The 11,706-nt window shown below is 45.7% G+C and overlaps 1 protein-coding gene across 1 annotated transcript in view; it reads right to left on the bottom strand.

Moving 5' to 3' along the window:
• The window catches only part of SPTB (spectrin beta, erythrocytic), a gene marked incomplete at both ends in the record, with an annotated part of 65,771 nt that overhangs the window by 47,173 nt on the left and 6,892 nt on the right, over positions 1-11,706 (bottom strand). The window contains one exon of the mRNA XM_082840800.1: positions 347-498. Within this exon, the coding sequence (XP_082696926.1) occupies positions 347-498 (152 nt within the window). The remainder of the gene's footprint in view (positions 1-346; positions 499-11,706) is intronic.

Here is an 11,706-nt window from a genome sequence, read left to right as displayed (position 1 = left end):
GCCAAGAGGAGACAGTCAAGACCTCTGCATGGCTTCTGGGAGGAGCATGAAGGGGTGGGAGTGGCCAGAAGGAGGCAAGAAATTCTGAAATGCTTCAGCAAAATTAACAAATGTTTTGATGATATATTAGATGGAAAGCCAGGCATTTATGCTGGGACATATTTAGATGAACACGTTCAGAGAACCCAGTCAGCCACATGGACACCTCACATCATTAGTACTGAAACCTCCCAAAAGAATAGGGAGAAACCTTGGAAGGCCATGAGAACTGGAGAGGCCCCAGACCATGTCTGTCCTGAAGAGGGGACAGAGCACCAGCCACTGGGCCTGGGGAAAGGGGCTTTACCAGCATCTCTCCAGAGAGCACTTCCAACAGCCTGATAAGCATCCTCCCATCCCGCAGGTCCTTGTAGAGGTCAGTGATGCGGCAGGACACGCGCGCCAGGTGCGAGTTCACCCATTTTGTGAAGGTTTTCTTCTGAACGACTTCCCGCTCATCTGGGTGGGGAGAAGAGCCTTGGGTGAGGTGCCTGAGGTTGGCAGGGTCCATTTGCAATGTGACATGGGGCTGAAGGGTTTTTCACCTTGACCCCAGAGTTGCCTCATCCCTGGCAGAGGAGGTCAATGTATCCATTCCATCCCCTTCTGAGGAACATTTCTGACCAGAGTATAGCCTTTTGGCTTCACAGGTCCACGTGCCATGACTGGGGCAATGAAGAGGTAACTTCCACCACCACGGTATCAAGACACCCCTAGTCCAGTCACCTGCTTCCCTGTGCGCATCTGAATGCCCTGGACCACTGGGCCAGCGAGCTCAGAATTCAATGCCAGGTTCACCCGTCCACCCGTCCAACAAATACTCCCTCTGCCTAGAATGCTCTCTCTCGGACCCTCCAGCCCTCACCCCATTCACCTAACTCCTAGTCATCCTTTAGGAGTCAGAGGAAACAGGGCTTCTCCGGGAAGCTTTTGTGACCTCTCGCCTAGGTTCTGTCTCTCCTTGTGTGCCCCGACCCCTGCATCTGCATTTCTCATTTCTCTCTCCTCATATTCAAATTAGTCGAAAGTCTGTCTTTCCTGAAAGCCTGCAGGCTCCTTGAGCCCAGCAAAATCTGTCTGTCTTGTTCACTTCTGAATCCCCAAGGCCTGGAGTCTGGCACACAGTAGGTCTCCAGAGCTGCACTGTAGCTTACCATGCAGAGGTTTATTCAGCTCCTACGCCAGGCCTGCTGAGACATAAAAGAACAAACTGCCTGCCCTCAAGGAGCTGCTGGCAGGTGGAGGAGAGAGAGGCGCATGGAAACAGTGAGATCATGTGGAATGTGTGATCCATGTAGGCTGAAGGGTAGTGGGGGCTTGGGCTGGGGGCTGTGCATGGCACTAAGCTCTCCTTCGCTCCCGCAGAGTGGCAGGCAGGATTTTCCATCTTCAGACCCGGGAAGCTGACATGCCACCCCCAGCCTAAATCAGCCTCAGACCAAACCAAGCTTCCAGCCCAGGCTGTACCAGTTCGGGTGGGCTACCTTTTTTTTTTTTTGTGGTACGTGGGCCTCTCACTGCTGTGGCCTCTCCCGTTGTGGAGCACAGGCTCCGGATGCGCAGGCTCAGCGGCCATGGCTCACTGGACCAGCCGCTCCGCGGCATGTGGGATCTTCCCAGACCGGGGCACGAACCCGTGTCCCCTGCATCGGCAGGCGGACTCTCAACCACTGCGCCACCAGGGAAGGCCTGGCCTACCTTTTAACACCTCTGTTAAAATATATGCAGGGTACTGTAAAATAAATGCTGGTACCTATATGGTTAGGGCTGGGAAGCTTGATCAAGATGCTGGAGAGAGGACAGAGGCTGGGATAGCAGAAAGAATGGGGACAGGGTGAAAGAGAGAGAGAAGAGGGGCAGAAAAGATAGAAACAGGAAGAGAAGTTTGCTTTAGTGAACAGTCTGTGGCAACCTGCTTCTGGGCACTCTTGCGGAGGATTCTAGGCAGGAGATGACCAGGCCATGTGGTCATGGGCCTGGTCCCTGGGGTGGGGGGGGGCCATGGAGGGTCCCTGGGGAGAGTGTGTTCAGGTTGGTCACAGCCAGGGCAGACTCCGAGCTGTCCAGCCAGGGGAAACTGTAGGTGCCGTGGGAACAGGCTAAACGTCTGCTCAGCTGAGCCCAAACTGTGGAAGGGCTGGCTTGTTAAATTATTAAATGTCTGACTTAATAACAACAAAAAGAGGAGCCCAGCCAGCATGGCCTCGAGGGTATAAGCCTGGCAGTGTCTGAGGCTCACAGCATCAAATTCCTTCCTACTTCATGGCTATTTTGGTGTTAGGAACTCAGACCCTTTATTCGCTTATTCATTCATTCAGCAATTGTTCACTGTACAGCTGTTAGGTGCCAGGCTCTGGGTGGAGGGGGAGGCAGCCAAGGACACGAAGGCGCCCCCATCCTTGACGCAAACTCCGTTATAAATATGATGAGTGCTGGAGTCACATGAAAAGAATTCTACGGAAGCCATCTAAATAAGACTTCCAAGAAGAGCAAAAATACTCCTAGTGACTCCACAAATCTGTAATAAATATAAAGTTAAAATGCCACTTGTTTGTCCTGGGCCCCTGGGCAACGTTTCAGGGGGAAAAGCCCCCTTACTCTATTGGACCACTTCCCTGATTTCAAGGACGGCTTCAGCAAAATGTAACTAAAGTTCTGATGATATATTGGACGGAAAGCAATTGCATTTATGCTGGAGCATGTTTAGATTCGACAGAGCCAGCCTCAGTCCCACGACGCTCTCCCTAGAGACCGGATCTGTGCTGTAAGAGGCTAACCCTTCCAGCCGGTGGTGGCGCTTTGTCTAAGGGGCTGAAATTTGTTGCCCCTCTAGAGGTAAGTGTCTCAAAAAGTCAAAGTCCTTTCTTCCCATCTCCTTTTCTTGTCTTTAAGAATCTAAAGAGTTCGTTATGTGGGTGCTGAGACCTGTTTATTTGTGCTCAGCAAAGTGTAAGGAAGAGCTGGGCCGTGGAATTTAATTCTAGGCTGCCGGGCTGGCACGCACATCGGTGCAGATGTAAATCACCCTTAGATCGCTCCAGTTCTCAACACACAAATAATGCTCCCTGGGCCCCAAAATGCTGGAGCTGCAGGTTTAGAGCTCAGGTAGGAGGCCTCCTGGCTGCATTTTACTTGAAGGCTGGGGTGCAATTGCCCAGGAACCCCAGTACCCTAAAACAGTCTGCAGTGTTGAGACAGGGGAAAGGTTCTGCGAGGCTCATGACGGTCATAAGGAGAGGAAGGCCCAGGGGTGGGGATTAATTTCCATCAGCTCATAGCCCTGGCTGCTCAGTGCATCCACTCCCAGCAGGCACTCAGTGGAGCGTTCTGAGTGCAGGAGAGGCAGGAGGCCCGGAGTGTGTGGACAGGCCGCGGAGGCAGCTGAGCATTGGGCCTGCCGTCCCCAGGAGACCTGGGCCATCCTGCAGGGAACCGCCGTGGAAAAGAGGCCTTAGCAAGGCCCTGCCATGGGCCAGGCCTTATTTCCAGAGCCCTAACCCTGCCAGTGAAGGGGAAGCGGGCAAGTCCACCAGCACGGCCTGAATCAAAGCTACCAGAACCTCAGAAAATACTCACATCTCTGCAACCATCAAGCTCAGGGCCTCTCCATTGCTGCCTGTTCCTCTCCCCTTTCCTTCCTAGGCTGTGGCCAGCCTCCTTCTTCCCTACAAAACTCCCCTTCCTCTCTGACCAGCTAGCTAGAGTCACTGTCTGGATATTGTGACCAAGTGCCCTTTCTTTTATGTCCCCCCTTCAAAGGTTTAATTTAAGGTCAGATAAACCCAGCAAAACTCAAGTGTTTACCCACTAATGAGTTCATACATGGAAAGTGCTTAAAACAGTAGCCAGCACACAGAAAGAAAGCTTGAGGTAAACATTAACTATCACTGTTATCACTGCTGCTACTATCGTTACTGCCTATAGGGCCCAGATGCTGCAGGGAGCACGAGGCAGGCTCACGCTCCCCAAGGGCCTCGCAATCTAGTTGAGGAAACGAGACACAGACCCACAAATGGTTTTGCAACCACACAAGAGATAAAGGGCAGTTCATTTAATAATACAAAGGCTGTCGCAAGGTAATATTGGATTAGTTACCAGATAAATGGCACATACAATAAATGGTCAGGGGTGAAAGAGGAGAGAGGTCATTTCCAATTGGGACACTCAAGGCGGGGCTCGTGAAGAAAACCACTTTGCACAGGCAGAAGGGGAAGGAGAGGAGCCACAAGATGGAATGCATAAAAGGATGGAGCTTGTTCAGGGGTTGTTGATTAGCTACAGGTAAGAAGAAAACATGTGGAAAATAGCTTTTATATCGGATGTGGAAAGCCTTGAAGGAAAAGCTAAGAAGTTTAGATTTAATCCTAGAGGTAAAAGGAGACACTAAAGGGGTGGCAGGATCCTTTCCTGAAACAGGAATTTGGAAAACCCCCAATGATAATAAAAAGACAAAACATTTCAGCTTAAATTTTAAAACAATTGTGTAAAATCCATATAAATCTATAAAGTCTCCCAAGGCGCACCAAAGATTTGAACAATTGGAAAACTCACACTCAATTCTTGAATAGGAAAACTCAATATCATAAAGATGTCAATTTACCCTAAAGTTATATATTTAATATTATCTTAAAAATATTTATATTATATAATTTAAATTTGGGGGGAAACTAGACAAATGATTAGAAAACTTATTATAAAAATAAACAAAAACAGGGTTCCCTGCTGGCGCAGTGGTTGAGAATCTGCCTGCCAATGCAGGGGATATGGGTTCGATCCCTGGTCTGGGAAGATCCCACATGCCACAGAGCAACAAAGCCCGTGCGCCACAACTACCGAGCCTGCGTGCTGCAACTACTGAAGCCTGCGCACCTAGAGCCCATGCTCCACAACAAGAGAAGCCACTGCAATGAAAAGCCCGCACACTACAACAAAGAGTAGCCCCCACTCGCTGCAACTAGAGAAAGCCTGTGCACAGCAACGAAGACCCAACACAGCCAAAAATAAATAAAATAAGTAAATTTATTAAATAAAATAAAATAGCTAGGAAAGTTTCAGAAAAGAAGAGTAATAAAGGGCAACCCACATTCCCAGGTGTTTTTTCTAACAAATATTAAAGTATAGTAAAAAGTTATAATGATGAAACTCTGTGGTACTAGCATATGAATATATAGACACATCAATGGAAGAGAAATAGTCCCAAGTATATATAGGCATTTAATATCTGATAAAGGTGGCATGTCAAATATGAAGGGGAAAGATGGATTATTGGGTACAGGGTGTTGACAAAACTAGATGACCATCCAGGAAAAATTAAGTTAAATTCATATCTCACACTCCAGGATAAATTTCACTGTGGTCAAAAATAGAAATGTAAAAAATAAAACCATAAAAATACCAAAATCATTCATGATAGAATGTTTTTTATAACGTTAGTGTAGAGAAGGGCCTTCTAACTCTGAAACAAAATCCAAAAGCCATAAAGTAAAATAAAAGATTGAAAGTTCAACTGCATCAAAAAAAGTTCTGTGTGAGATAAAAATACCATAAGCAAAGTCAAACAAGCAAAGGAAAATTATCTGTAACTCATATCACAAAGGGCTACCTTACCTAGTATGGTAAAGAGCATGTACAGATTAATGAGGAAAAGACCAATAATCCAATAGCAAAATGGACTAAGAATGTGAACAAAGAGTTAATAGAAAAAAATTATAAAAGTCTCTTAAATGTATAAAAAGTTGTCCAAGCTATTTATAATAGAAGTACAAATTACAAGTATACACATACACACAAACTTAATATCCAGTCCTTAATTAGTTTGAACAAACTAATCATAAAAGACATCTTTGAGACAACTGGGAAAATTTGAATATTAAGTGGGTATTAAATTGTATTATGGAATTCTTAATTATATTAGGTGTAATAACAGAATTATAGCTAGGTGGGAAATGCTCTGGTTATTCAGATATTCATACTAAAGTATTTTGATAAATTAAGTATTCTAGTAAAATGTCATGATAAATCTTCAATTTACTTTAAAAATACCTCTACCCCAAAATGGACAAGCAAATATGGCCAAATATTAACAGTTAAATCAAGGTGATGATTGTTTGTACTTTTTCTCTACTTTCTTGCATGTTTTAAAATTTTGATACTAAAGGTCCAAAAGCGAAATGAAAGTACATCAAGACACTATGTTTCACTTATCAGATGCACAAAGATCCAAAAGTGTGATAAAATACCACATTGGCAAGGATGCAGGGGAAAAAAACATTCACACGTTGCTGGAGAGGGTATAAAAGGCAATTTGGCAAGACGGATCAGAATTACAACTATACGTATTTTTGGACCCAGTAATTCCACTTCTAGGAATTTATCCTTCAGATAGACATACATTTACAAAATGATCTACATACGAGTTAATTCACTGCATTTTTGGAAATAGCAGGAGATTGGAAACAGCCTAAATGTCCACCAATAGAGGACTGGTTAAATTAAAATTATATGTCCATACAATGGAATACTATATCTGTAAAAAGAATGAGAAGGCTACTTGTGTACTAATATAAAACTATCTTCAAGGGGCTTCCCTGGTGGCGCAGTGGTTGAGAGTCCGCCTGCCGATGCAGGGGACGCGGGTTCGTGCCCCGGTCCGGGAAGATCCCACGTGCCGCGGAGCGGCTGGGTCCGTGAGCCATGGCCGCTGAGCCTGCGCGTCCGGAGCCTGTGCTCCGCAACGGGAGAGGCCACAGCAGTGAGAGCCCCACTTACCGCAAAAAAAAAAAAAAAAAAAAAAAACTATCTTCAAGATACATTGGGTGGGGGGACTTTCCTGGTGGCACAGTCGTTAGGAATGCAGGGGACACGGGTCGAGCCCTGGTCCGGGAAAATCCCATATGCCGTGGAGCAACTAAGCCCGTGTGCCACAACTACTGAGCCTGTCCTCTACAGCCTGCAAGCCACAACTACTGAGCCCACGTGCTGCAACTACTGAAGCCCATGGGCCTAGAGCCTGTGCTATGCAACAAGAGAAGCCACTGCAATGAGAAGCCCACACACCGCAACAAAGAGTAGCCCCTGCTTGCCACAACTAGAGAAAGCTCACGCGCAGCAACAAAGACCCAATGCAGCCAAAAAGAAAAAAAAAAAAGAAAAAAAAGATACATTGGGTGGGGAAAAAAGAACAATAAGGGACAATGTATGGTGAAAAAAAAAAGCTGAGAAAAACAATATAGACCATTTGCTAATATATGCATAAAACATTCCTGGAAAGATACATGAAAAACTGGTAACACTGGCTGTGGGAAAAGAACTGGGTCTGGAGGACTGAGATGGGAATGAAACTTATTATTTGCCCTTTTGTATCTTTTGAGTTTCACCTACTGGGTGTCTGTATTACTTATTCAATACAGAAATACACTTTTCTTTTCTTTTTTTAAAATGAGCCAGTTTTCCAAGGCTTTATCTGTTTGTAGAACACATGGAAATATATTAACAATCATCATTTTTTTTTTGGCTGCGCTGCACAGCTTGCGGGATCTTAGTTCCCCGACCGACCGGGGATTGAATCTGGGTTCCTTGCAGTGGAAGCGCAGAGTCCAGCTACTGGACCGCCAGAGAAGTCCCACACTTTTCTTTTTCTAAAGAAAATATTAAACTTTTTCTCCCCCCCTTCTCCAAGATAGTTTAGTTCCTTTGTGCACCCCTGCGTCAGGGACTTTTCACCAGACAAAATTCATAAACATAGTCAACCACCTGAGCCCACGAGAGAGGTGGGAGGGAGAAGAAGGTGGCTTATGAGCTGAGAACACTCCTGTGACACCCTCCCCACCCTGGGACAGAGCCTGGGAGTGAGGTCTGTGGGTCTTGAGGGCAGCGAGGTACACTCTGCCCCACTGTGGCCACACAGCCACTCTAAGGACTTGCCCTCTAGAATATTCCCTACAAGGGTATCAAAGCGCACACCTCCCCTTAGGGTCAAGGCTCTTTCCTTCTCTTATGTTACACCTCTCCAGACTTCCGCTTGGTTTTTCCTTCAACCTCCCTCCACCATTCTTGCCAGTAGCACAGTAGCTGCTGGCACCGCCCACTCTGGTACCTACTCTACTTCCTGAAGTCATGGACATCCTGGAAGTTTGTCATTAAAAGTCCCCAGTGGGGTTGTTATAAAAATAAGAGCCTTTTACCCATTGGCTGTTCTTGAGCTAAATGGTAAAGCTGAAATATCTTATCTTTGGAAACAGTCACCCAGTTCTAGGACCATCTATTTATTCCTGCCATGGCTTCCTGTAAAATTCCTTGACTGTTTCATGCCTCTCTCTCTTTTCTCTGTTAAAAAATCTGCTCTCAAAAGTAGAGAATAGCAGCCTATATATGAAGAAGGTGGGAGAAGACCTTTCAGAGGCAAGAAAGGATATTATAATACATTTTGAGGGAAAATTCAGATTATAAAACCACATGCATAATATGAACCCAATATTGCAAACCTATATGCATAGATGCAGAGAAAAAAGCTAATGTTGGGCTATGTTATAGCTGGGTATTAAGACTGTGGGTGACATTTTTTTGCTTATCTATGTTTACTAAAATATCTGCAATGAACATGTATTACTTTTATAGTAAGAAACGACAGATGTCATGAAGAAAAATAGGGTATAAAACTCAAACCCCGAGGAATAAATGACTGATGAAAATCAAATAGGTATCCTTCTTGAGCAAGTCTGTATTTTTTACCAGCACATGGCTTTAAGCTATCAGTAAAGCTAGGTGGTCAGAAAGGCAAGTGGGAGAAAAGGCACCATGGGAGGCCATGGACCACTAGCCTGGAAACAAGCATTTAATGTTGAGCCCTTTGCAGGTTTACAACTTGGGATTTCCCTCCTTCTCATGTCAGGAAGCCAAGAGCTTAGGGAACCTGAGCAAGGGATACTTTAACTCCCATGAACTTGTGACAAACCTCAGTGACACAGATGCCAATCCATGATAAAGCCTAGCACGGGGCAGACCCTCAGGGACACATCATAACTGATGATGCTGACACAAATTCTACTCTTCCTGTTTAGTTTGGAGAGGAATTTTTCTTTCAACCAATGAACTTTCATTACACTGGTATTGTGAACAGCAAGAACATAGTTCTCCTGCCCATAAGGATTTAAGATCCAACTAGGGTTGATTCTAAGAGAGAACTTTAAGATGCTTACTACATCCGCAAATGCATATTTGAATATATACATACTCTTTGATGTGTAAGAGTGAAGCACACAGAACTGACTCTAAAAGCGATCAGAGTTGAACCTAAGATGCTGGTTAACTAGAGCTGGGTACATTAATACAAAGGAAGACTATACAGCCATGAAAATTATAATCTGCACGTTTACAGACATGAAAAAATATGCATAATATATTGCTCAGTGAAAAACATTCTAAGATTATAGATAATGTTAATATATATACATGCACAGTCACATATCCATAGACATTACAATAGCTATATGGGATATTAACAATGTCTCTAGTTTTCTCTTTCTTACCTGCTTTTCTAATCTTTTCTACACTAAATATATATTCTTGTGTATTAAAATGTTTAAAGATACAAAAGCAATCACCCTAGTTTTTAAAAAAATAGTTTTTATATATTATAGGAAAAGAGAAGTTATCATAGAACAGTTTAAATTAAAAAAATTTTTTTTGAAGAAGGCTAGTTTTGATCTGGGGCTTGAAAATTATAATGGTTTTAGAATGGCAGGGAAGGAGAGGGGGTCTTTTTCAAAGCCTCTGGTGGAAACTGGCAAATGTGTATTTGTGTGTGCATGTAGCTATGTGGGTGCATGTTTTGGGGGTGAGGGAGAAAAGCAGTTAACGCATCAGAGCAAAGGAGTCAAAGGACAGTCTAGGGAATCTGAACTTTATACTCTGGGAAAAGAAGAGCCAGATAAAGTGACATTTCACTAAAAATTTGTTGGAGGATAAAGATTCTAAGTGCCCTGCACAAATGGGGTTGGACAGGGGAGAGGCTGGAGCCCGGGAAACCAGCTTGGAGGCAGCTGCAGAAGTCTGTTTGAGGTGCCGTGGCCCCACTAACATGTGAACTATGGAAATGAAATGATAGGAGCTGATCTGGACAGCATCACAGAACAAGGGTCAGCTAGCCCGGGCAGGTGACAGCATTTGGAGGCTGTAAGACAGAAGTAAAAATGAGTTCAGGGTTTTGATCAAAGAGGCTCTAGAGGCTGCTGGTGAAAGCAAAACTTTCCCATTCCGATGTATCAGGTGGGGTGTGGAAGGGGAGATCATGCAGGTCTGAGGGACATTCAAGAAAGCTCAAGTGCTGTAGCCTCAACAGCACAGGGCTGATGTTAACACCCCGGGATTCCAGTCTTGTCCTGGCACTCCCTGCCATGTGACCTCCCTCATCTATAAAGGGGATGGTGATAGCTATACCTTGCCTACTTCAGAGTGGCTGAAGGGGCAGTGAGATCATCTGGTTAAAAAGCACCTAGAGGGCTTCCCTGGTGGCGCAGTGGTTGGGAGTCCGCCTGCCGATGAAGGGGACGCGGGTTCGCGCCCTGGTCCGGGAGGATCCCACATGCCGCGGAGCGGCTGGGCCCGTGAGCCATGGCCGCTGTGCCTGCGCGTCCGGAGCCTGTGCTCCGCAACGGGAGAGGCCCGCATACCGCAAAAAAAAAAAAAAAAAAAAAAAAGCACCTAGAACACTAAGCAGCTGTATAAACACCAAGCACTGTTGTCATGCACACAAGGTGGCGGCTGCATGGAGAGATGACCCTCGCTGAGAACACAAGGCTGCAGAAGTCAAGATGGTCCAGGAACCCAGCCTCAGCCTAGCCTTTAATAAACAGAGAGAATTTCTGGAGAACCCACTGATTTACTGAAAAGGATCAATTCCCTTCCCCAAAGCCAGGAGCCGAAGCTCCTCGGTTCAGGGTAAAGGCGTGTGGTCAGCGCTACCTCAAGGGAGCTTCTTCCCAGGCTACGAGCTGGGAAGACCTCCTGTGTCAAGCCCCTTGTGTTACAGGTGAGGAAACTGAGGCCCGGAGGAACAGAAAAGTAAGTTGGCCGAGGTCACCTCACTGGGGAAACTCCATGATAGCCGCAGGAGGACAGAAGAATGACGTGGTGGGGATGGACCACTTTCCGCTCCCTGTGGCCACCAAGCTGACCCTCATTGCCACCTTCTCTTTCCTGGACTTCTGTGCAGCCTCTCCACAACCTGTTCTCCCCATTGAGGCCAGAGTGATCTTTCAAAGCTAAACATAACCAGGTCACTTCTTTGTGAAAAGCACTTTTATGGGTTGGGAGCAGTGCCATCCACCCAGCCCTTTACTAAAGGCCACAGCCCCTGTCCTGAGAGCCTATAGCTCTCCCTGCTAAAGGCTCCCACCCTTTGACCCTTCAACTCTGCCACTCCTTTGCAAATAATCGCCTCATTAAACCCCTCAGCCACCGCTTTAGAGTTGCCCGCTGCTTGGCCAAGATACCCATGGCCTTTAAGGCCCCCGTGATGTGGCTCCTGTCTGCCCCTCCTGTCTCCACCCACCAGTCCACACTCTCACTAAAACAAGCCCCTACTCATCCTTGGGTGAGTTATAAGCTGTGGGTTATGTTATAAACGCACAGTTCCCAGTTAATAGCATTTATCATCATTTGTCATGA

Source organism: Leucopleurus acutus (genome assembly GCF_964270905.1).
Source record: "Leucopleurus acutus genome assembly, chromosome: 1".
In the NCBI taxonomy this organism is placed as follows: domain Eukaryota; kingdom Metazoa; phylum Chordata; class Mammalia; order Artiodactyla; family Delphinidae; genus Leucopleurus; species Leucopleurus acutus.
The sequence above is the reverse complement of the archived record's forward strand: the minus strand, read 5'-3'. Positions and strand labels throughout refer to the sequence as shown.